General features: G+C 29.7%; 1 protein-coding gene and 1 long non-coding RNA gene across 5 annotated transcripts; one reads left to right on the forward strand and one right to left on the reverse strand.

Annotated features, from left to right (window-relative positions):
* LOC137825229 (fe(3+)-Zn(2+) purple acid phosphatase) lies at window positions 1-3611 on the forward strand. The gene is made up of 8 exons (XM_068630903.1): window positions 1-866; window positions 1311-1511; window positions 1651-1762; window positions 1954-2183; window positions 2343-2481; window positions 2603-2823; window positions 3063-3186; window positions 3320-3611. The coding sequence occupies exons 1-7, from the start codon at window positions 699-701 to the stop codon at window positions 3177-3179; spliced, it is 1188 nt and encodes a 395-aa protein (XP_068487004.1). The 5' UTR covers window positions 1-698; the 3' UTR covers window positions 3180-3186; window positions 3320-3611.
* LOC137825234 (uncharacterized) lies at window positions 2371-23741 on the reverse strand. Of its 4 annotated transcripts, XR_011083298.1 has the most exons (7): window positions 23461-23741; window positions 22625-22655; window positions 21907-21982; window positions 21298-21369; window positions 13067-13106; window positions 2571-12962; window positions 2371-2501 (listed from the first exon to the last, which is right to left on the reverse strand). It is a non-coding gene; the product is annotated as an uncharacterized lncRNA (long non-coding RNA). The 4 variants fall into 4 exon arrangements; XR_011083296.1 differs by lacking the exon at window positions 21907-21982; XR_011083297.1 differs by lacking the exon at window positions 13067-13106.
* Window positions 23742-25475: the final 1734 nt, after the last annotated feature.

Genomic DNA, 25475 nt, shown 5'->3' on the forward strand with positions numbered 1-25475 from the left:
ACACTTAAATTTCATACTAAAATATAGTTTTCAACTTTACAATGTACTATAATATTATTGTTATGTTCAATGATTAAATAAACATTTGTACGCTATGAAGAATTAAATGCAGTGTGAGAGGGTTCACGAAAATTAATTGGTGATTTGAATTTTGTGCGTAACAGTGTATGATTTGATTTGGCAAGAACCTTTGGGTTCTCAGAATGAGATTGAAATTGAAAAATGCAATGAATGAATTCAAAAACAAAAGTTTGATGCCAGTTATCACAAACTCCACCGCTTCGTGTGTGTTCTTTTGTGAAGAAAACTGTGTACAATTTTTCTTCCACCTGATATAGGAAGAAGAATCCATGAATATTATTGTTATTCATATTGATATTCTATCATTATCATCATCATCATCATCATCACTTTATTCTTCCTATTATTACCAGTCACCGCTTTAAGTAAATCCAACTCAGTTCGATTTTCGGTCATTGCACAGACTCCACCGTTTCGTGTGTGTTTTTTTGTGAAGAAAACTATGGGCAATGTTGCAAGCTTCATGGTCCAATTGTCTTGTTATATGCTGTTCATAGCAATTAGTAAACCCTTTTTATTATTATTATTATTACTGCACCGGTTGCTTTGGATTGAAATTATAAATAGGTGATCGAGTGTTGGGGTGTGGATCAGTAGAATCACAGGGTTTGAGCAAAATGGGTGTTGTGAAGGGTCTCTTAGCTTTAGCTTTGGTTCTGAATGTGGTTGTGGTGAGTAATGGAGGCAAAAGCAGCAACTTTGTGAGGAAAACCAACAAGAATAGGGATATGCCACTTGACAGTGATGTGTTTAGGGTTCCTCCTGGTTATAATGCTCCTCAGCAGGTACATACTCTACCCTTTTCTTCCTTTTGTACCTTATCTGGGTTTCCATTGATTTTTAATTCTGTTTATATGGTAATGTAAGGTAGGAGAGGACTTACACTAGAGTTGAGAAAAATGGTGGATGATTCTTCTTTCTTTGCTTAGTTAATCAGTTTCTGTGCTGCTGCTTGATCCACTACTTGCATTGCTTTTTGTGTTTCAGAATTGGAATTTCACTTTATGATACAGATTATTTATTTGCTTAGTGAATCAGTTTCTCTGCTGCTGCTTGATCCACTACTTGCATTGCTTTTTGTGTTTTAGAATTGGAATTTCACTTATGATACAGATTTTAGAGAGGGAATTCCATTGTTCTTTGAAATGTTCTTGCATTTTGTTACCCTTTAGCAGTTTTTTTTTCCTTTCTTTGAATTGAATCAATGACAATGGCTGGTATGCAATAAGGTTCATATAACGCAAGGTGACCTTGTGGGGAGGGCAATGATAATATCATGGGTGACTATGGATGAACCGGGGTCGAGTGCAGTGCGTTATTGGAGTGAGAAAAATGGCAGGAAGAGGATTGCAAAAGGAAAAATGAGTACTTATAGGTTCTTCAATTACTCATCTGGGTTTATTCATCACACCACCATCAGAAAATTGAAGGTACTTCTCTTTTCCATTATTTAAATTTTATGTTGTTTGTTTTCCAGATACATGCCAAGGCAGAGTAGCTTGTGAGAAAAAAAAAAGGCCATTTTGATTTGTGAATCAATTGTTGATGTGTGTTCTTCTTTTGGGGCAGTACAACACCAAATACTACTATGAAGTTGGACTTAGAAACACAACACGCCGGTTTTCGTTCATAACTCCACCTCAAATAGGCCTTGATGTACCATATACATTTGGTCTCATAGGTAAGTGTGTTATTGGGTGGTTGGATCATATAATTACTTTTTCTTAACAAGATTTACATATATTTTAATTTAATTCATAATGGTAGCAGCTATGTGGTCTTTTATTACCATGAATGGTATAACATTCACCATTAATTTGAGAAGAAAAAGTGCTATATGTTTGTTGTAAACTGATGTGGCATTATTTGTAGGGGATCTTGGTCAGAGTTTTGATTCAAATACAACGCTTTCTCACTATGAATTGAGTCCAAAAAAAGGAGAAACAGTACTGTTTGTTGGAGACCTCTCTTATGCTGATAGGTACCCGAATCATGATAATGTTAGGTGGGATACTTGGGGAAGGTTTACAGAAAGGAGTGCTGCATATCAGCCATGGATATGGACTGCAGGGAACCATGAAATTGAGTTTGCTCCAGAAATTGTAAGCTTATAGTACGAATTGACTTTATTTGCTTTTAACTATCTGAAAAACTTCTTTCTTTTTTCAACAATAAATTTTAACTTTGGTGTAATGCATTTTCCCAGTCCAAATCTTGGTAAGAAGTGAGTTTTCAACATAGATATCAACACTTTTTTGCAGAATGAAACCGAACCTTTCAAGCCTTTTAGCTACCGTTACCATGTTCCTTACGAAGCATCTCAGAGCACTTCACCCTTCTGGTATTCTATCAAGAGAGCTTCAGCACACATCATTGTCTTGTCCTCGTATTCAGCATATGGTAAAAATCTGTGTGCATGTCTGTTTCAAAAACATATAAAGTTAAATTGTTTAATTGGGTTAAATGCACACCTAATATGTGATGCACACCTTTTTGTTGTAATAATCTTCGTTATTCTCAGGCAGAGGAACGCCACAATATACATGGCTTAAAAAGGAGCTACGGAAAGTTAAAAGGTCAGAGACTCCTTGGTTGATTGTTCTCATGCATTCACCTTTATATAATAGCTACAATCATCACTTCATGGAAGGGGAAGCAATGAGAACAAATGTTGAAGCCTGGTTTGTGAAGTACAAGGTTGATGTTGTGTTTGCTGGTCATGTTCATGCCTATGAACGATCTGTAAGTGCTAAAACTTGACTTCTTAAACTACTCTTCTTCCATTACTCATTTGAAATTTCTAATGCTTCTTAAAGCCACCAGAATCAATCATGAATCATTAGGCTTGATTTCAAACTTGGAAACATAGCTACTGAACTAAATCTCAGCTTCTGTTCCTAAAATTTAGAGGAAAAAAGGCAACAAAAATATTGCACAAATGCACTTCAATCATCTGACTGATGGGCTGCTATGTATATCAGGAACGTGTTTCTAACATTGCATACAAGATTACAAATGGTCTTTGCACTCCTGTAAAAGATCAATCAGCTCCTGTATATATCACCATTGGTGATGCAGGAAACTATGGAGTTATATAGATTCCAAGTAAGCTCTTTATACATAACTTGAGGAAAAACTTATTTTATTTGTTGTTTTTACATCTCTCTCTAAAAGATCTTGTGGGGAAAGTGTGTCCAAACATTTACCAAGTCTGATATGAACAACATTTGAACTGCAGCATGATACAACCACAGCCAGAGTATTCTGCATTTCGAGAGGCCAGCTTTGGACATGGCATGTTTGACATAAAGAACCGAACACATGCTCACTACAGCTGGAACAGGAATCAAGATGGAGTTGCAGTGGAGGCTGATTCCGTTTGGTTTTTCAACCGACACTGGTACCCAGTTGATGATTCCACATAATGCTCACATTCACTGATCTTAATATAAGAATGCATAGTGTGATGCCAATAAATTCAGCACTCTGCAACTATAAAGAGTGCCAATACCACTATCATGAATTATCTATGTCTCTGCTTCTGTTCTGAAACACTTTACACTTTTATCATATCTTTTAAGGTAGCTCATTATATAGTTCCCTATCAAATCCATCATCCAATATGCTTTCCAAATCTCATAATGCTTCACTACAGTACCATTTTGATGCAAAAAACTTAAATCAAATCAGCTTGAGGTTGAATTACCCTTAAATGACTGGTTTCTGGCTTTTGTGTGTTTCTTTATTCTCCAGGAAGTGTAGTCTTCTTCTGGAGTTAAAAAGATTAGAAAAAGAAAACAAAGATCGATTGAATTTATTGTGAAAATCTACAATATGCTACATTTAAATTTTTAGAATAAAATTGTAAAGTAAATAATGTTATTTATCTTGGAATTTATTAATTCTTTGTCTTCAACATTAAAATGACTTTTGAAGAAGCTCAAAAGGAGACTTTATCTTCCTTCACCCCCATAATTTCTAAGTACACCCTCATAATTTTTAAAATAACCCTTTTTTGAACATGTTTTTAGAAACAGCTCTTCTTAAAGATGATTAGTAAGATTTTTCCTTTACTTAAAATTATCCACAATTTGCATTAATTCATACGACAATGCTACCCACATGAATAAACATTGTCCATGAACTTTGAATGAACTAGTCACCACTTTGTAAGTAGATAACAACAAAGATGTATTAGGTAAGCATTTCATACAATGCAACTTATAATTTAATATCAACATCATATAATAAACAAAAGAAGAATTATAACACGATAAATAATAAGATGGAGAACAAAATGAGGAAAGTATCCACAGCTGAAAATGTAAAGTATCCTTAAAAAAATATGGAAACGTATAGCAAAAACAACATTAATGATTATTCCAACATATATTTATAGAGTAGAGGTAAAGATCAACACAATTCAAAAGATCAACCCACCAAATGTTCTTAAGTTGTGTTCTTAAGTCATTTGATGTCATATTGAAAAGTCTTGTCAATGTTATAATACTAGGCCTTTGGTGTTTTGGAATAGTCAAAATAGAAACCAAAGAGTGTGACAAAGATGATGAGTAAAATGCAAAAATCAGAATGAAGTAATTCACAAGTAATCTCAAACACTTCATAATATCAAATTTAGAAAGGTTTATTCACACAAGTAATAGCATTTTTTTCATTGAATCCTAATAATATATAATTGTCTTAGCCTTTTAACCTCAACAATGGAAAGTGAAAATTTCATAATAGTAACAACAAGTGTATCAATCTGATGTAAAGAATGTTAACATAATATTTTCGCTTGTACTCATTTGATAGACTTCTTTTGCCAAAGTTCAACCCTACTATCAATGTATTCAACAGACATGAATAACACGAGTTGCAACTATTGCATTGTTGATAAATTCTCTAACAATAGACATTCTTTAATCCATAATTTTGAACCGAATGAAAATTCTATGATAAGCAATAGACAAAATTCTAAACGAGAAGGAATCCCCTCCCTAAACCTAAACTTTTATATGCAGTCATTCCTTACACTTCAAATTTAGGAAATGTCAATGACCTGAATGTCACTATAACCATAATGTCATATAATTATGTACCAATGAACTTCAATTTAGCAAAATTATTTAAATATACAACTATCTTAAAAGAGGGGAAGAGTTGTGCAATTACTTCACCCAATAATTTCCAAAACGACTAATTGAGACAATGAAACATTTTGCAGTCAAAAAAGACATAAGTCATTAAAGTTTTCAATCTTTCAAATATTTGTGTACCTGTAACTTATCATGTACATTTATATCTTTATATTTAACATTCTTGTGCATATGAACTCTAATTTTTTTTAAGGTGTTTTTGTTCTTCAAATATGCCCTAGAAGCATCATTAATGTCGAATGATGTGAGCAAATTTGTTAATCTATACTACCTAAGTCTTCGTGTTTCATTTTTAATTATGAATTTAAAATTGGTGGTTGAGACCAATGATGCTTCTAGGGCATAAAAAAAAACACCTTAAAAAATTGGAGTTTATCTGAACAACAACAATGCATCATAAAGACATATATATACAGAAAGATACATATGTGCTTAAAAAGTTAGAGTCACACAAATATTGGAAAGATAAGATTGAAAACTTATTTCTTCTTTGGCTGCAAAATGATTCACTGTCTCAATTAATCGTTTTGAAAATTATTGAATGAATAAATTGCACAACTCTTCTAGTCGATCACACTTTTAAGTAGTTGTCTTCCTTTTTAATATATTGTATTTAAACAATCTTACTAAATTCGAGTCTATTGGTACATAATCGTACAGAAGTATGCTTTTACTGTCATTTAGGTAGTTGACATTTCCTATATTCTTGACCTGAATGAATGCATATAAAATTTGAGGAAGAAGGCTTTCCTTTCCTTTAGAACTTTGTTTGGAAAAATGTCCATTTCTTATCGCAAAACTTGCACTTGTAAGTAGATAACAACAAAGATGTATTGGTCAAATCTGGTTTTATGACCAACTTAGTCATTAATCAAACAAAATGTTACTTTAATTTTCTTAAATATAATTAGTATTTTAAAAAGGAGATTCGTTCTTAAGTTTATTTGTAAGGTGAACACGAGATTATTTTAGTGAACACGAGATTATTTTAATTTAAGTTACATTTTCTCCTAGTTTAATTAAACTTTTTAGATCAAGTCACTATTGTAGCAATTCATTTTCCTACTCTACTATGATTTTCTTTGTAATTTATTAAATTAATTTAAAAAAAAAACTATATATTTTTATCACAGACAGTGTTGATAACAAGACATCAGTATTTTTGTTCCTCATTACAACCGCACCTTGCTGCTGAATATAGCAACATACAAGTGTTATTTAGGCAAGCATTTCATACAATGCAACATCATGTAATAAACAAAAGAAGAATTATAACATGATAAAGAATAAGATGGAGAACAAAATGAGGAAAAATCCACAGCCAAAAATGTAAAGTATCCTTAAAAGTATGGAAATATATGGCAAGAACAACATTAATGATTATTCCAACATATATATTTATAGAGTAGATCTAAAGATCAATACAATTCAGTTTGTCATTTGATGTCACTAGCCCTTTGGTGTTTTGGAATAGTCAAAATAGCAACCAAACAGTATGACAAAGATGATGAGTAAAATGCAAAAATCAGAATGAAGTAATTCACAAGTAATCTCAAACACTTCATAATATTAAATTTACAAAGGTTTATTCACAGTATGGAGTAATAGTCTTTTTCCATTAAATCCTAATAGTAACAATTGTTGCCTTCTTTACCAAACTTCAAACCTACTATCAATGTATTCAACAGACATGAATAACACGAGTTGCAACAATTGTATTGTTGATAAATACTCTAGCAATAGACATTCTTTAATTCATAATTTTGAACAGGGTGAAAATTCTACCATAAACAATGGACATTCTTTCAAAAAAATTCTAAGAGAGAAGGAAAGTCTCTTCCTAAATTTTTATATGCGGTCATTCCTTACACTTATTCATGTCTTCAAATTTAGGAAATGTCAATGACATGAATGGCGCTATAACCATGATGTCATATAATTATGTATCAGTGTACATCAATTAAGAGAAGACAACTATCTTAAAGAAGGGAGAGTTGTGCAATTACTTCACCCTCGGATAATCTAATTTCATGAAGGTTTAGATGGTCCAGATGAACCAGTTAGCTCACATCATTCGACAAATGCTAAAATTTTTGACAACCGCCCAACAGAAGACTTTCTAAGTTCATCAAAGAATCGAGAAACTTAGCAATTAATGTGTAAGAAAGGTTCAAATATTGAACATGTTTTATCTTTAGTATTGAATCTGGAAGACTGGACAACTTAAGCTTTGCTAGAGAAAAAATGTTCTCACATGTTTCAATAATTGCTCTAATGAATCAAAACCCAAGTCTAATACTTACCTATATCATAAAATAAATATATAATATTTTCTTAAGATACATTAAAAATTGAAAATCCATTTATGCATAACTGAATTTTTAAGCCATCGTTTGTGCAAACCCATGCTTAATGTCAAGAATTAAAAGACTAGAAACCTCATTTTCTTCCATTAAGTATATTGAGACTAACTTTTTAATACATTATCAGCATTTTTAAAACATGGAGAAGAATCTTATTAATTATCACCTCTATAAAAAGCAAGATTCCATGTACGACGTCAAAACGAATATAAGAAGTGATAACGAAGGTCTTGGTATATCTCATTAGCAGGCTCGTTTGTCTACTAAGTATAAGTGATAACCAATGACATGGTATCTAAGACGTGGATGCATACTATGAAATATAAGTTAAGGAGGCATAGAGAGCTGCAACACTTGAATGACATGACATTACCATTAGATATCTCACGCAAGGAACTCATTATTCGATATATCATCTAATACAATGAGGAATCTTCTATCATGTATTATTTCTTTTAATTGGATCTGGAGTAGATCCAAATATGTTATATTACGTTTTCATTGTCTAAGCCTATTATGTAATAAGAATTCTTTTCTAATTCTTACATTGTCAAACTCAGTGTCATATACTTCAAATTCATCCATAAAAGAAGTCGTTGATACAAACAAGGCGGGCAACTTGTCTATAATATTTACACGACAAAACAGATCTTTTCGAGCATCCTTGAGTGCATTCCATTTGAATTTAAAACAATTTAGATCTTCTAATTACTCACGAAAGCATGAGACAATTCTTTTTTTTTTACACGTTTAAAACTTTTAGGCTTAGAAACAACATTCTCAACTAAGTATGCCTCTGAGCATGCTCACTAACGCCAAAGAATAAAAATGTTATTATTAAGTTTGAAAGGAGTTGTAAATGACGTAGAAGAAAAAGAATTGGTTAATGCATTCGTGAGTACTTGGCTAGAAAATCTAAAACATGTATGATATACACAAAATATTGGAAATTGAGTCTAACTAGTTCGGCAATGTATTCTCTTCTTTAAATTCAAATGAGATACACTCAAGGATGATTAAAATAGTATATCAATAGTAACAATCCAATAAAAATTCTATTTTGTCTTGTAAATATTATAGATGAGCTGGTTTTAGGTTGATGAATCTAAAGTATATGGGAGAAAAAGTAAACAAAGAAAAAACATCATGAGTTGGTTTTAGAAGAATTCTTATTACAAAACCAAAGAAAAAGTAATTTCTATATTTGTTATTGTTGGTGTGCCGGGAATTGGAAAAAACATCATTATTTCAATTTTGTTCAATGATAACGATGTTAAGATCATGAGCTTATATCTCACACCACAGAGAAAAGTTTTGTTGGAGATCACAAAAAATATTTTATTTATGTGTATGACAAATTATGAGTGTCACGTCATTCAAGTGTTGCAGCTTTTTATGCCTCCTTAATTAGTTATATTTCATACCTGTCATTTGAAGATAATTGCTTATAATACGCTGAACATTATACATGAAATCTTGCTTTGAATATTGTTCTACATTTCCTTGTGGATTTAAGATAAAGAGATGGCAAATAATAAGATTATGGAAGATAAAAGGTCTTTTCGAATGTTTTGAAAATGCTGAAATGATTAAAGAGATAAAAAAATGTATCAAAAAGTTAGTCTCAATATTCATAATGAGAGAAGATGAGGGTTCTAGCCTTCTAATTCTTGACATTGTGGATGGATTTGCATAGATGATGGCTGAATTTTCATTTGTTGAATGTATCTCAAAAAATATCATATATTTATCCTATGATATAGGTAAGTATTAGATTTTGATAGATTTTAGTTGATTAGAGCAATTGAGAACCCTGTTGACATTTGATGTTTTAAGCATGATTTCCTGTCTAAAGAACCATGCTAACTTTTCTTGAAATTGAAATGTGTGTTATAACATTTTTCTTCTAACAAAGTTTAAGTTGCCTAGTCTTTTCAGATTCAATAATAAAATTAAAGCATGTTCAATATTTGAACCTCTCATACACATATAATTGATAAGTTTCCCGATTTCAATATTTGAACCTCTCATACAATAAAAGAGGTTTTTGTTATGGAGTGGCAAAATTTTCAATATTTGTCGAATGATACGTGAGCAAACTTGTTCATCTAGACTACCTAAACCTAAATCAATCTCATTATGTAAGCTCTCACAATTTATATGCATTAATAATGATTTTAATATTGATGTGTTGGAAGTATTTCTAAGTCTTCGTGTTTCATTATCAATTATTAATTTAAAAGAGATGGTTGAGACCAATGATGCTTATAGAACATAGTAAAAAAACAAAAAAACACCTTAAAAAATTGGAGTTTATCTACACAACAACAATGCATCATCAAAACATACACATACAGAAAGATGCAAATGTGCTTAAAAAGTTACAGTCACACAAATATTTGAAAGAAAAGATTGAAAACTTTAACGATGACTTATTTCATTCTTGGCTGCAAAATGATTTATTGTCTCAATTAGTCATTTTCGAAATTATTAAATGAATAAATTGCACAACTCTCCCCTCTTTTTGATAGTTGTCTTTCCTTAATCGATTGTATTTAAACAATTTTACTGAATTGGAGTCCATGGTACATAACTGTATAGAAGTATGGTTATACCGTCGTACTCATCTATCAGATCAATTGATTATAAATGTAATATTACTTATAAGCAATACCAACGCCCATTCAAGGAATTCGATCATGTAATATTCATCTTGACAAGCAATTATCTTCATACTATGATAAAATATGTATAAAAAGCACAAGGGCTGTAGCTCAGTTAGGTAGAGGTCGTTGACATTTCCTATATTCTTAACCTGAACAAGTGTAAGGAATGATTACATAAAAAATTTGAAGGAGGAGACTTTCCTATCTTTCAGAACTTTGTTTGGAAAAAAAATATCCATTCCTTATCTTAAAACTTGCAACTAATCTAAATTATGGATTAAAGAATTAAAGAAAGTTCACTGCTAGAGGATTCATCGATAATCAAATAGTAGGGTAGAAATTTGGTCAAGAAGTCTATCAAATAATATGTTAACCTTTTCAGGTCAGATTGATACACTTATTATTATTTCGAAATTTCACTTATCATTAATGTGGCTGGAAGGCTAAGACTATTATATATTATTAAGATCCAATAAAAAAAGAGTATTACTCCATAGTATGAAGAAATCTTTCTAAATTTCAAATTTGATATTATGAAGTGTTTGAGAGATTACTTGCGAATTATACTATCTTGATATCTGCATTTGACTCATTACTTTTGTCATAGTGTTTGTTTGCTTATTTTACTCTTCCAAACACTAAAGACCAATTATTAGAACATTGACAACACTTTTGTGGATGTGACATCAGCAGTTTGTGGTTTGTTTGCCACCAACTTAAATAATAGAAGACATGTGACAAACTTTCAAACAGATATATTGTGATGTATACATTTTACTTTATAAAAAACATATGTTGAAATAACCATTCGTATTTTTAAGGGTACTTCACATTATCACATCAATAATGTTATAATTCATAAAATAATTCTTCTATTTATTACATGGTGTCAGTAGCAAATTATAGGCTGCATGTTAATGTATGTAACTACTAGACCGTCTAGTTTGACGATTTACTGTGATTAGAAATTCAGATTTAACAGAAATAACACTTGGCATGTTTCTATATTCAACAAGGTTTAGTTGAAAAGAAATAAAAAATGTCGTACAAGAACAAAAAATATTGTTGTAAGTTCTCTCAGTAAATTTTTTTTATTAACATTAATTCGAAAAATTTCAAAGAAAAATCATAAAAGAAGTAAGAAAATAAATTGGTGCATTAGTGAGTTGATCTAAAAAAAGTCTATAAAACGAGCTAGATTAGAAGATGTGACTTAAATTAAATTAATTTATTTTTCTTATTCACATAACTCTCTTATTTCTTATGTGACTTGTAAAAGTTATTGGCAATCTTATTTTCTTTTATACTGACCTTGTACATCTTTATTAGTAATTCTATTTATGTTTAATTTGTTGCCCCAGTTACTTTTGGATGAGTTTTGAGAGAAAAAAAATATCATTTCCCATACATATAGTATTTTTAAATGATATTGTAGTCTCTTGCAATATCTTGTATATTGCATGGGATACTAAGTTAGTTTTATTTCATTCTTTTTATTATATTAATATTTATATTTTATGACTGGTGATTTTTATGGTTATTTTTAGTTTTATATTAAACTATTGTGTCGTTTTTAAATGTTATGATGGCCTTTCTTTTTCGGTTGATTAAGGGCACACCAATTCTTATATAAAGTTACTGTATTTCTTTATCTATAATTTTTTAAGGTTTTGTTCTTACTTTGTTATTTTATTATTGTTTGATTCATTGTTTTTGCTTGAGTTTCATTTTGAAAAAAACCTTCTTTAACATACAATGACTATCATGACTTAAAAATTTCAAGTAATAAGTAGTAGAAATCATGTACAAATTACATTCTTTTTGCCTGCACATTAGGCATCACAACAAGTTTAATAAGATCTATCAACTAGAGGAATGCACAAATTACCATTATAAAGCCATTTTAAATGTTGAGAGACACATTATTGAGAAGGTAGTGCGTTTAGGTTTGTTTGAAATGTTACATAAAGTAATAGATTTAAAAATAACTAAGTAAAGCTAAAATTATAAGTTCACCTTATTATCATCTTATATTTGGATGCATTGGTATTGCTTTAAATTTGGTTCCAATCTTTTGATAATATTATTTAAGCTACAAATTATTATTTCAAACTTGGAAAGAAAATTAGTTAGACCTCAGTCCAGACCAAAAACATTGGCAAAAAATTATTTGGGTACCCTGTAGGGTTTAGGATTTAGGGTAGGACTTTGATGTGCAAATCATTATGGTGTTAGGACGAGTGAAAATGAGAAGAGGGTCCAATGAGCAGTGTTTGGACCTACCCTTTTGTTTTTCACTCATCTGTTTTTCTATAGAGTTCAGCATCTTTGGTTCTCACTGGTGTAATAACAAGCTTGAAAATAGGAAAATCAGACATTGCTAAAGTATGGAGTTTCCAATCAATAGAATAGAATGTGGAAAGATTTCAGCACTTGAAACTCTAACCAAACAAATAAGGATCAATGAGACTTACACTACAGAGCAGAGCAATGTTCTATTGGATAGAATTTGTTCCATGATCCGAGTTAACGTTTCCACATTCCCTTACCGAGTAACTCGGTTAGTAAACTCGGTTTTTGAGTTCAAGTAAAAGAAAACGGTGTCATTCTGAATGGGGAAAACTAAATGAAATAAACTGACCTTTAGGTTTCGTTTAGGGTTTTGGTTTCACTTTGCTTATTCTGTGGAGTGCCTGTTTCAAGATACCCAATTTATTGTCAAAGATGAAAACAAATAAATGAAATTGAAATACAAATAAAACTATGTGGTTCACTAAGATGATAGAGATAACCAGACCTACTAGATCAGGATTTGAGTGTTCTTTATTCTCCAGGATCTGAGTTAAAAAGATTAGAAAAAGAAAGAAAACAAAGATAGATTGAATTTATTGTGAAAATCTCAATATGTTACATTTAAATTTTTAGAATAAAATTCTAAAGGAAATAATGTTATTTATCTTGAAATTTATTAATTCTTTGTCTTAAAAAACATTAAAATGATTTTTGAAGAAGCTAAAAGGAGACTTTATCTTCCTTCACGCCAATAATTTCTAACTACACCATCATAATTTTTAAAATAATCGTTTTTTGAACAAGTTTTTAGAAACAGCTCTTTTTAAAATTAGAAAAACAAATATATAAAATTTATACTTTCCTCCTAAATAAACTTAATTTACTCTATCTCTTTATCAGATATTTCGTTATTGTATATAAAGTGTTATTTATTGTTTACTGATGTAGCAAATAGAGATTAGTGAAAAATGATTAGTTTCAAAGATTTTTCCTTTACTTAAAATCATCCTCAATTTGCATTAACTCATACGACAATGCTACCCAAATGAATAAACATTGTCCATCACTTCGTATGTAGATAATAACAAAGATGTATTGGTCAAATCTGGTTTTATGACCAACTTGGTCATTAATCAGACAAAATATTATTACTTTAATTTTCTTATATATAATTAGTATTTTAAAAAGGAGATTCGTTCTTAAGTTTATTTGTAAGGTGAACACGAGATTATTTAAATTACAGTTAAAAGAATAAAAAAAAAATTAATTTAATTTAAGTTACATCTTCTCTTAGTCTAACTAAACTTTTTAGATCAAGTCACTATTGTAGCAATTCATTTTCCAGTCTACTATGATTTTCTTTGTAATTTATTAAATTAATGTTAAAAAAAATCACTATTTATTTTTATCACAGAGAGTGTTGACAACAAGACATCAGTATTTTTGTTCCTCATTTCTTTACAACTGCACCTTTCTTTAGGCAAGCATTTCATACAATGCAACTTATAATTTTATATCAACATTATATAATAAACAAAAGAAGAATTATAACACGATAAAGAATAAGATGATGAGAAAATGATGATGAGAAAATGCAAAAATTAGAATGAAGTAATTCACAAGTAATCTCAAACACTTCATAATATCAAATTTAGACAAGTTTATTCACACGAGTAATAGTTTTTTTCCATTGAATCCTAATAATATATAATTGTCTTACCTTTCAGCTTCAATAATGACTTAAAGAATGTATCAATCTGACTTAAAGAATGTTAACAATATTATTTCCACTTGAGTCATTTGATAGACTTCTTTACCAATGTTCAACCCTATTAATAATGTATTCAACAAACATGAATAACACGTGTTGCAACTACTGTATTGTCCATAAATTTTCTAGCAATAGACATTCTTTAATCCATAATTTTGAACAGGGTGAAAATTCTAAGACAAGCAATGGACATTCTTCCAAACAAAGTTCTACGAGAGAAGGAAAGACCCTTCCCTAAACTTTTATATGCAATAATTACTTACACTTATTCAGGTATTCAAATTTAGGAAATGTCAATAACGTGAATGACGCTATAACCATTATGTCATATAATTATATACCAATGGACTTCAATTTAGTAAAATTGTTATTAAATTATTTAAATACAGTCAATTAAAAGAATACAACTATCTTGAAGAGAGGAGGGGAAAGTTAAGCAATTACCTCACTCAATAATTTATAAAACGATTGAGAGAAATAAGTCAACACCAAAGTTTTAAATCTTTCCTTTCAAATATTTGTGTGGCTGTAACTTATCAAGCACATTTGTGTCTTTCTATATATGTATGTCTTAATGCACCGTTCTTGTCCAACTCTAACTTTTTAAGGTGTTTTTTGTTCTTCAATTATTCCCTAGAAGTATCGTTGGCCTCAAACACCTCTTCTAAATTCATAATGAAACACTAAGTATTAGACTCTTCTAACACATCAATATTGCAAACACTCTCCCTGCATACAAACTGTGATAATCTAATTTCACGAAGGTTTAAGTAGTCCAGATGAACAAGTTTGCTCACATCATTTGACAAATGCTTGACAAATGCTGAAATTTTTTACAACCGCGCCATAGAAGATTTTTTAAGTTGATCAAAGAATCGATAAACTTATCAATTATTGAACATGCTTTAGCTTTATTATTGAATCTAGAAGACTTGACAACTTAAGCATGCTTCTTTAATTGCTCTAATCAATCAAAACCCACCAAAGTCTGATACTTCAGACATTTGTGCATAACTGAATTTTTAAGTCATCCTTTGAGCAAACCCATTCTTAATGTGAAGAATTAAAAGACTAGAACTCTCATCTTCTTCTATTAAGGATATTGAGACTAACTTTTTGATACATTAGTTATCAACATTTTCAAAACATGGAGAAGACTTCTTACCCTCCATAATCATATTAATTGTCACCTCTCTATACAAAGCAAAATTGCAAGTACCAAGGTACTGGTATATCTCATTAGCGGACTCATATCGTCACTCATATCGTCTACTAAGTATAAGTGATCCAGGAATGAAATATAAGTTAAGAAAGCACGGAGAGCTGCAACACTTTGAATGGCGTGACATCACTATTAGTGTACTTTTAGAATCTCATGCACTAAAAGAAATGTAAAGGATATCTCACGCAAGGAACTCAGTATTCCATCTAATACAATGAGGAATCTTCTGTCATGTATTACTTCCTTTAATTTCATCTAGAATACATTCAAATTTGTTATATTACAATAACTAACAATCATACACTTGTAAATTTTTTCTGATCTCCAATATAACTTATCTTTCATCTTAACCTGGTCATCATTAAATAAAATTCAAGCAAATGTGATATTTTTCCAATTTTAAATACACCCATAATGGCAAATATAAGAATTACTTTTCTAAGACTGTCCTGTAATAAGAATTATTCTCAAATTCTTTATTTGTTAAACTCTCTCCCATATACTTCAAATTCATCAACCAAAGAAGTTGTGGATAAAAAAAAGGCGGGCAACATGTCTACCATATTTATACGACAAAACAGAATAGATCGTTTCGTTAGAGTAACTGTTGAAGCAGATCTACCATTTCGAGCATCCTTGAGTGCATTACATTTGGATATAAAGAAGAAAACACCTTGTTGAAACAGTTAGACTCAAATTTCATCTCATCTAATATTTCGTTTGCATCATATATAATATAATTTAGTTTTTCTAATTACTCAAGAAAGCATGAGACAATTCTTTTTTCTTTTTGACACGAAATTTACAACTTCAGTAACAACATTTTCAATCTATATATCAGTTTACGTCCTCTCCACTAAGTATGTCTCTTAGCATGCTCACTCACGCTAAAGAATAAAAATGTTATTACTAAGCGTGAAAGAAGTTGTAAATGACGCCAAAGAAAAAGAATTGATTGATGCATTCGTAAGTACTTGACTAGAAAATATAAAACATATCATGTATGATGCAGAAAAAATATTAGACGAAATGGAATTTGAGTCTAACTGGTTCACCAATGTATTCTCTTCTTTAAATCCAAATGGAATACACTCAACGATGATATTAAAATAGTAGATCCGCTGGTATAGTTAGTTCAACAAAAAATCTATTTTGTCTTGTAAATATTATAAATGAGTTGCATGCCTTCTTGGTAACCACAAGGTTTTTGGTTGATGAAATCTAAATTATATGAGAGAGAATTTGATAAATAAAGAATTTTAGAAAAATTCTTATTACAAGACAATCTAAATAAGAAAAAATAATTTATATACTTGTCATTATTGGTGTGTCGAAAATTGGAAATTATGTGTATGATAATTAATCATTAATACTTAACAAATTTGAATATCCTCCAGATGAAATTAAAGAAAATAATACCTAATAAAACCTCATTGTATAGGACCATATATGGAACAATGAGTTTTTTTTTTTGAGATATACTATAAATTCTCTTTAGTGCAAGAGATTCTACAAGTAGACTAATAGTAATGTTACCTTATTCAAGTGTTTTATGCCTCTTTCATACCTATCATTTGAAAATAATTACTTATTATTCAATAGGTATGCATCCACACCCAGATACAATGTCTTATCTTAAAATGAACAATTGTGAAGAACTACTTTGGTCTCCATTTAACATAAAGATGATCGTTAATTACTTATACTTAGTAGACGATATTCAAAGATGAGATATACCAAGTTTCAATATGCAGTCCGTTATCATCTCTTATAGTCACTGATCTTTATACATGAAATCTTGCTTTGAATATTGTTCTACATTTCCTCTTCTCCCATGTTTTTAAAATGCTAAAATGATTAAAGAGATAAAGAATGTATCAAAAGCTAGTCTCAATATCATTAATGGAAGAAGATGTGGATTCTATCCTTTTAATTCTTAACATTGTGCATGGGTTTGCACAAAGAATGACTGGAAAATTAAGTTACGCACAAATGGATTTTCAACTATTAATGTATCTCAAGAAAATATCAAATATTTGGTGGGTTTTGATTAGAGCAATTGAGGACCATATTGACATTTGACATTTTAAGCATGATTTCCCGTCTAAAGTACCATGCTAACTTTTCTCAAAATTGAAATGTGTGAGAGCATTTTTTCTCAAACAAAGCTTAAGTTGCTCAATTCAATAATAAAGTTAAAGCATGTTCAATAATTGATAAATTTCTCGATTCCATTGTTTTTTTCTTATCAACTTAGAAAGTCATCTGTTGCGTCAAAATCTTTAGTATTTGTCGAATAATGTGATCAAAGTTGTTCATCTATACTACCTAAACCTATATGAAACTATATTACCTGAGATGTCTCATTTTGTGAGCTCTCACAATTTGTATGCAGCAGGAATAATGATTGAAATATTGATGCGTTGGAAAAGTTTCTAAGTCTTTATTTTTCATTATCAATTATGAATTTAAAAGAATGGTTAAGACCAATGATGCTTCTAGGGCATACTCCAAAAACAAAAAACACCTTAAAAAATTGGAGTTTATCTGGACAACAACAATGCATCATCAAAACATACATATACAGAAAGATACAAATGAGCTTTAAAAATTATAGTCACACAAATATTTAAAAAAAAAAGATTGAAAACTGTGACGGTGACTTATTTACTTTTTGGCTGCAAAATAATTCATTGTCTCAATTGGTCACTTTGAAAGTTGTCTTCCCTTAATCAATTGTTTTTAAGCAATTTTACTAAATTAAAATTCATTGGTACATAATTGTATGGGAGTGTGGTTATACTATCAATCAGGACGTTGACATTTCCTATATTCTTGACCTGAATGAATTTTAGGATTTTAGGAAGAAGGTTTCCCTTCCCTTTTAGAACTTTGTTTAGAAAAAGATCCATTGCTTATTGCAAAACTTGTACCTTTCTATATTATTAGGATTCAATGAAATAAAAGTATTACTCCATAGTATGAAGAAATCTTTCTAAACATCAAATTTGATATTATGAAGTGTTTTTGATAATAGGATTTCTAAACTCCATAGTAGGATTTCTGCATTTGACTCATCACCTTTGTCATAGTGTTTGCTAACTTATTTGATTCTTCGAAACACTAAAGACCTGTTATTAGATGCCCTGCAAAAGTTCTTAGTGCAGATCTAGCGAAGTGGTCGAGGATAAAAGGCAACTTAAGAACATTTTGTGATTTGTGACAAACTTTCAAACTGATAAATTGTGTTGATGTAAACATTATAATCTATAAAAACATATGTTAAAATAACCATTCAAGTTGTCCTTCCACATACATTTCCGAATTTTTAAGGGTACTTCACATTATCACTCCAATCATGTTAGAATTCATAAAATAATTCTTCTATTTATTACATGGGGTCAGTAGCAAAGTATAAGTTGCATGTTAATCCATGTAACTAGTAGACCGTCTTGTTTGACGGTTTACTGTGATTAGAAATTCAGATTTAACAGAAATAACACTTGGCATGTTACTATATTCAACAAGGTGTAGTTGTAAAGAAATAAAAAATGTTGTACAAGAACAAAAAAGATCAATGTTGTTGTAAGCTCTGTCAGTTAGTTTTTTTTTATTAACATTAATTCAAAAAATTTCAAAGAAAAATCATAATAGATTAGAAGATGTGACTTAAATTGAATTAATTTATTTTTCTTATTCACTTAACTCTCTTATTTCTTATCTGACTTGTAAAAGTTACATCTTATTTTCTTTTATACTGTCCTTGTATATCTTTATTAGTCATTTCTTAGTCATTTTATTTATGTTTAATTTGTTGCCCCAATTGCTTTTGGATAAGTTTTGAGAGAAAAAAAAAATCATTTCCCATACATATAGTGTTTTTAAATGATATTGTAATCTCTTCCGTGTATATTGCATGGGATACTAAGTTTTATTTTATTCTTTTTAAAATATTAATATTTATATTTTAAGAGTAGTGACTTTTATGGTTATTTCTAGTTTTATATTGAACTATTGTGTCGTTTTTAAATGTTATGATGGTCTTTCTTTTTCAGTTGATTAAGGGCACAACAATTCTTATATAAAGTTACTGTATTTCTTTATCTATAATTTTTTAAGGTTTTGTTCTTACTTTTGTTATTTTATTATTGTTTTATTCATTATTATTGCTTTTGTGTTTTCATTTTGAAAAAACCTGCTTTAACATACAATGACTACCATGACTTAAAAATGACAAGTAATAAGTAGTAAAAGTCAGGTACAAATTACATTCTTTTTGCCAGCACATTAGGCATCACAACAAGTTTAATAAGATCTATCAACAAGAGGAATGCACAAATTACCATTATAAAGACATTTTAAATGTTGAGAGACACATTATTGAGAAGGTAGTGTGTTTAGCTTTGTTTGAAATGTTACAAATGCTGAAGTAATGTATTTAAAAATAACAAAGTAAAGCTAAAATTACAAGATATACAAAAGACTTCCACTTGTGTTCTTTCTGTTATGATTTTATGTTTTGTTGATATTACACTGTTTTTTTAGGTAAAAAATGTTATAATTAAAAAATTATTTTAAAGATTAATATTTGTTCTGATTTATTTTTCAATTTTTAAACTTTTTTATTTTTTATTTTAACTTTTTTTATTAGGACAAAATTAGATATTCGAATAAACTTTTAACATTAGATCCTTACAAGCGAACCAACTGTATCTAGACCACCACTCAATAAGTTCAATTATGTCACTCAATAAGTTCAATTATGTCACTCAATAAGTTCATTATGTTTTTATTATTTTCTGTTCCCAAATCAATTTTTAAAGGTAATCACAATTCATAATAAAATATTCAAGTAATATAATGTTATTTTTATCCCAAAAACTTTGCATGACATATGACATGCCACATTGCCCTAGGTTGGGTTTAAGTTAAGTTAAATTGGGTAGGGTCTAGGTTAAGTTAAATTGTTTTAGTCAAGGAAAAGATGGAATTGAGCTTAAATTAAACAAATCATATATAATTTTCTTTAAAATTACCAAAAAATTGGAAGCAAACTAATGCATACAATAAACAACAAGTCTATTGTCGTTGTTGATTTCTTATATTTTTTTTGCTTGGAATCAGTTAGTTTGATTTAGTATTTGGTTTCAAATCCATTATTTTATCATTTGGAACATTTCAAACAAATCTAACCACTCTAAAAGTCAATGTGTCTCAACATCTAAAATGGCTTGAAACATCTAAGATGGCATGGTAACAATGATATGTTGAAATCCTATGCAATTTAACACCATGCTTACTAGATGATACATGTTACTAAACCTAAACCTATGCTTCTACCGTAATCTGTACAAGACTTCTATTACTTATTGGATTACTCATAGTTTTTTAAGTCATGGTACTTAGTGTACGGTGGGGAAGGTTTGTTCAAAATAACACAAACCCTAAATTATAAACACAAAAGGAAAAATAATGAAATCAAAATTCAAATAAACTTACAAAACAAGAACAAAACCCTAAATTACAGCTAAAGAAGTATGTAATTTTTGTTCATCATTGGAGAATTGTTGTGCCTTTAATCAAATATAATGTTATATTTCTTACCTTATTAGCGAAGACACGCTATATATTGATAGAAAAATTTCTATACACTGTGTTCAAGTGTATTTCATGATCTAAGTTGTTATGATTATGGTAAAAAAAAGGTTGATGAAAATAGGAGAAGAATAAAAATACTGCCAACCTTAATCCATCCCTGGCCCAAAAATTGTCCACTAGACGTGAGTGCCATACTGTGCCTCCACCCACCTGATATCTGAGACAAGTCCAAACAAACATAGCAGACAAAGACAACTATAAGACAAATTCTTCCTACACGCAATTTTTTAAAACCTGCACCCTACATTCCAAAAATCTCTTTATGTTGGAAACAAAAATCCAGAACTAGAAATAATACATTCCAGAAAAATAGATCTAGAAGAGATTATTGTATTCCAAAAATAAAAATGTGGAAACAAAAATTAAAATCCTATATACAAAATATTTGTTTCGGAAAAAAGATCTGGAGACACATTTCGGAAAAAATGTAGTTTTATATGTATTTCATTTTATTTAAGGACATTTTCGTGTCTTTTCATGTGCAGTTATATATAGTGCAGGAAGTAATTGCCCAACTATAAACCACTATACCTTTGCCAAAACACATCACATTCTATTGCATGTCATAGGGTGTAAGGACAAGATTCAGTGCTTTGTCACCAACTTTTTTATTTTAAACATGTTGAATTTGTAGAAAGCTTATAAGCAGTAAAAGGACAAAACATGTAAACCAAGCATGAAGTTAAAGAAGCACCTGCCAAATGAACTTATCACTCATCTGTTTTTCTATCGAGTTCAGCATCTCTGGTTCTCACTCGTGTAATAAAAAGCTTGAAAATAGGAAAATCAAACATTGGAAAGCTTGTGATAGCAGCAGGAATGCACTCATATTAAATCTGCTTAGTGATTCAAACATTTTGTGTGTTTTTAACTTCTTTTTGTACTATTTTTTTAGAAATACAAAAAAAATGTTTTAAGATTCTTTTTTAAAGATTTTTCTTTTTTTTCACAAATTTATTTATCCCGGTGTTGACTATTATCATACTTTATAATAGAATATTTAAGTCATGTAATGTTATTTTTATCCAAAGAAAAATTGATGTAAAGTTTTTAGTGTGATTTGTTATGTCCCTTTAGTGTAGTATATTTTTCATTTACTTTTTATGTGTAATTTAATAATAAAAAATTAATTTGTACTAAAATATGAATTATTGTTTACAAATTTAACTTAACTACTATTTTTAATAAATAAATTTAAATATTTAAAACGATTAAAATAATTGTTAAAGAGAATATTTAATAGATTAAGTTGCTACCTGTGATATTTTATATCTTTGTTTTAAATGATAAATTTATTACATATTTCGACTGAAGTATGAAATATTGAGTCATATAAACATAAATAAAATTATAATTTTTCCTTAAAATTAGCAGATAATATCACAGTTTTGCAGTTAGAAGAATCTTCGTACCTGCATATCGTTCCATCACCAAGCACCAAAACTGAAATAACGAAATTGTCAGAAAAGAGAGTATAAAAGAATTATAGAAAAGGCAAAAGAAAAAAAAAACTGAAAGCAGATAAATTTTGTTTTTATCAGATGTTAAATTGTCAAAATCATTTTAATTTTTAACTATATATACACAATTTAGAGTTTATGAATATTATTCAATACTTTTTTTTATTATTTTGATTAAAAAAAAAGAGTAACGTAACATTATAATATAATTTTTACAAATGCATTTTTGTGAGTTTGAATCCTTTAGGCCGATTATTGTTACAGCAATTTTAAGTTTAGATGACCTGATTCATAATAATTAACATATTAAAACATTAAAACAATCATATTATATTGTATCACAAGATAGACATAATTAGTTATATAATTTCACTTATTATATCAATATTCCTGTAATTAAAACTACAAAAATAAATTATTAATGATAGTAAGAACAACTTTCTTTGCCTGTTTATTCTTTATGGATAAAACAGATTAAATTAAATTTTAATTTTCAATTCAAAACTTAGATGTCTAATTATTTTGTTAGATGACAGTTTCTTCCTGCACCTCCATGATTTCTTCTGACACCTCCATAAAATTTAAAAATACCAAAATTATCTTTCAGTAAAAAGATAAAAAATAAAACACCAATATTACAATCGGAACCTAATAAAACAATACACACCGATTAGTAATCCGAAAATCATTGAACCCTAAACTAATCACCGATTACCTAATAGAACATACATGCATTTCAAATGCTTCCCAGATTACATTTCAAAATAAAAATCAGTAAAATTACTCACCTGTGAAGAGAGCATTGTGCATCGTTAATGATGGAGAATGAGAACTTTAACAGAGATGGAATGGAAGTGTGAAGGAAAACGTATTGGGGAAGGAGAAAGGTGAAAGAAGTGGGAGCGGCACTAGGGCTGCGGCTGCTGAGAAGTGAAATGAAAGAAGGTAATAAATAGAAAGAGAAAGTGAGATTGAAGTAGGTTAAATTAATATTTTAATATTTTTACTGAAGGGTATAAAAGTAAATGTTCATTTATTATGGGGTGCCGGAAGAAGCCATGGAAGTGCAGGAAGAAACTGTCTGGTTAGATATAGGCCCACAACTATAAGGCCCATTAGAAGATTAGAATTAAGAAAGTATCTAGGCCTTGTTAAATGACTACATCTAGACCTTCACCTAGATAAACTCACGTGACCATTCACTTATTCACTTAGATAAACTCACCTAACACGGCATCAGATCCGTCAGAGCACGGCACCCAACCTCCATCAATGGCCCACAATGCGCCACGTCACGCACAATCTGCTGCACCTTCACGTGATTCTGTCCAGAAGTTAAAAATTGCAGCTGGCACACCCAATTGTTCCAACGTTCCAAAAACCTTTGTATTCCAGACAATTACCTTTGAGCTACTAAACTCTTCCGGCAGCCCACTCTCACGAGTATGTCTTCCTGGACCTCCATACGTTCTTCTGCAACCCAATACTTTTCAGTATTTCAAAAATGTAATTCTTCAAATTACGTAAGTAGAAAGTTTTTTTTTTTTCATAATTAGTTTTCATATGTAATTTAAAAGTTTTTTTGAGATGCGTTATTAATTTTGAACTGATTAGTTTTCTAGATTACATAATCTATCTAAAGTTTTATTTAACTATCAGATTAATTTCTAAATTATATAATTTGAAAGTTGTTTCCATATGTAATCAATCTAAATTATATAAATTGAAAGTTGTTTCCATATGTAAAGATACGTGATTAATTTTCGAATTACTTTGAAAGTCTTTTTTTTTAGTTTAATTTTTGAATTATATAATTCGGAAGCTGTTTCCAGATTATGTAATACAAAATACTATTTTTTAAAAATATATTTTAAATTATATAATCCGAAAGTTATTTTCGAATTTAAAATTAACTTTTACATTATGTAATTTGAAATATATATAATTTTTTTAAATTGTTACAAATATATGGAGATGACATAAAAGGAATAAAAATTTATTTTCACTGTTTTGTATGGGGTGGCACAAGAATATATGGAGGTGCAGGAAGAAGTAATCCATTCCCACATGACCCAAAATACCGCACCAAGCCCAATACCCATTTCCACTCCATATATATTTCCAGCTTCTTCTAGAAACTCCATATGCTCAATTACAATCCACCAATAACCACACCACCCCGTTTTACCTTGCCCACCCCTAACTCCTATCCAACTGCATCATCAACCATGTCTCCTTTACCAAGTTCATCCAACCAAAACCTTGAAGACAAGATTATTCTGCAAGGACGAACTATTGATACTGAACTCACACCCATTAGAAGTATATTTAGGTCCACTTGGTTAAATAACTGTACTGTTTGTACACAATTACTTCCTACACTATATCAATTCTAGCCTGCTCCCTATCATTTTTTGAAATTTTCAAAATTACCCTTATTCCGGATTTAAAAATCCAAAATAATAAATATAAATCAAAACTACATTCTGAAAAAAAAAATCCAGAATAGAAAATTAAAAATGTATTCCGGATAAAAAATTTCATAATTAAAAAATGTGTTCTAAAAATCTAAATTCAGAATATTCCAAAAAAGGGGGTTTTTGAGTAATTTTTATCCACACCCTCCTTTTGTTTGAGATTATTTTCGTAATTGATATGTTTCAGCCCAGCTGTCTATTAGGAGAAGTTGGATGACTTTTCAAGAGAGTGGAGGGTGCATTTTTTTATCTTCTCTTCTCTTTCTATCTTAAACGTTGTTTATATCCTCACTTTTGTTTCATTTTTTCAGTCTTCTTTTCCTTTG

Source organism: Phaseolus vulgaris, chromosome 11 (assembly GCF_000499845.2).
Source record: "Phaseolus vulgaris cultivar G19833 chromosome 11, P. vulgaris v2.0, whole genome shotgun sequence".
NCBI classification, from domain to species: domain Eukaryota; kingdom Viridiplantae; phylum Streptophyta; class Magnoliopsida; order Fabales; family Fabaceae; genus Phaseolus; species Phaseolus vulgaris.

Bases quoted from the DNA above. Each gene is read 5' to 3' on its own strand.
- LOC137825229 (XM_068630903.1), top strand. From the start codon at position 699: ATGGGTGTTGTGAAGGGTCTCTTAGCTTTAGCTTTGGTTCTGAATGTG. The intron at 2,184-2,342 runs GTAAGCTTATAG...ACTTTTTTGCAG, and splicing joins TTGAGTTTGCTCCAGAAATT to AATGAAACCGAACCTTTCAA. The intron at 2,482-2,602 runs GTAAAAATCTGT...CGTTATTCTCAG, and splicing joins GTCCTCGTATTCAGCATATG to GCAGAGGAACGCCACAATAT.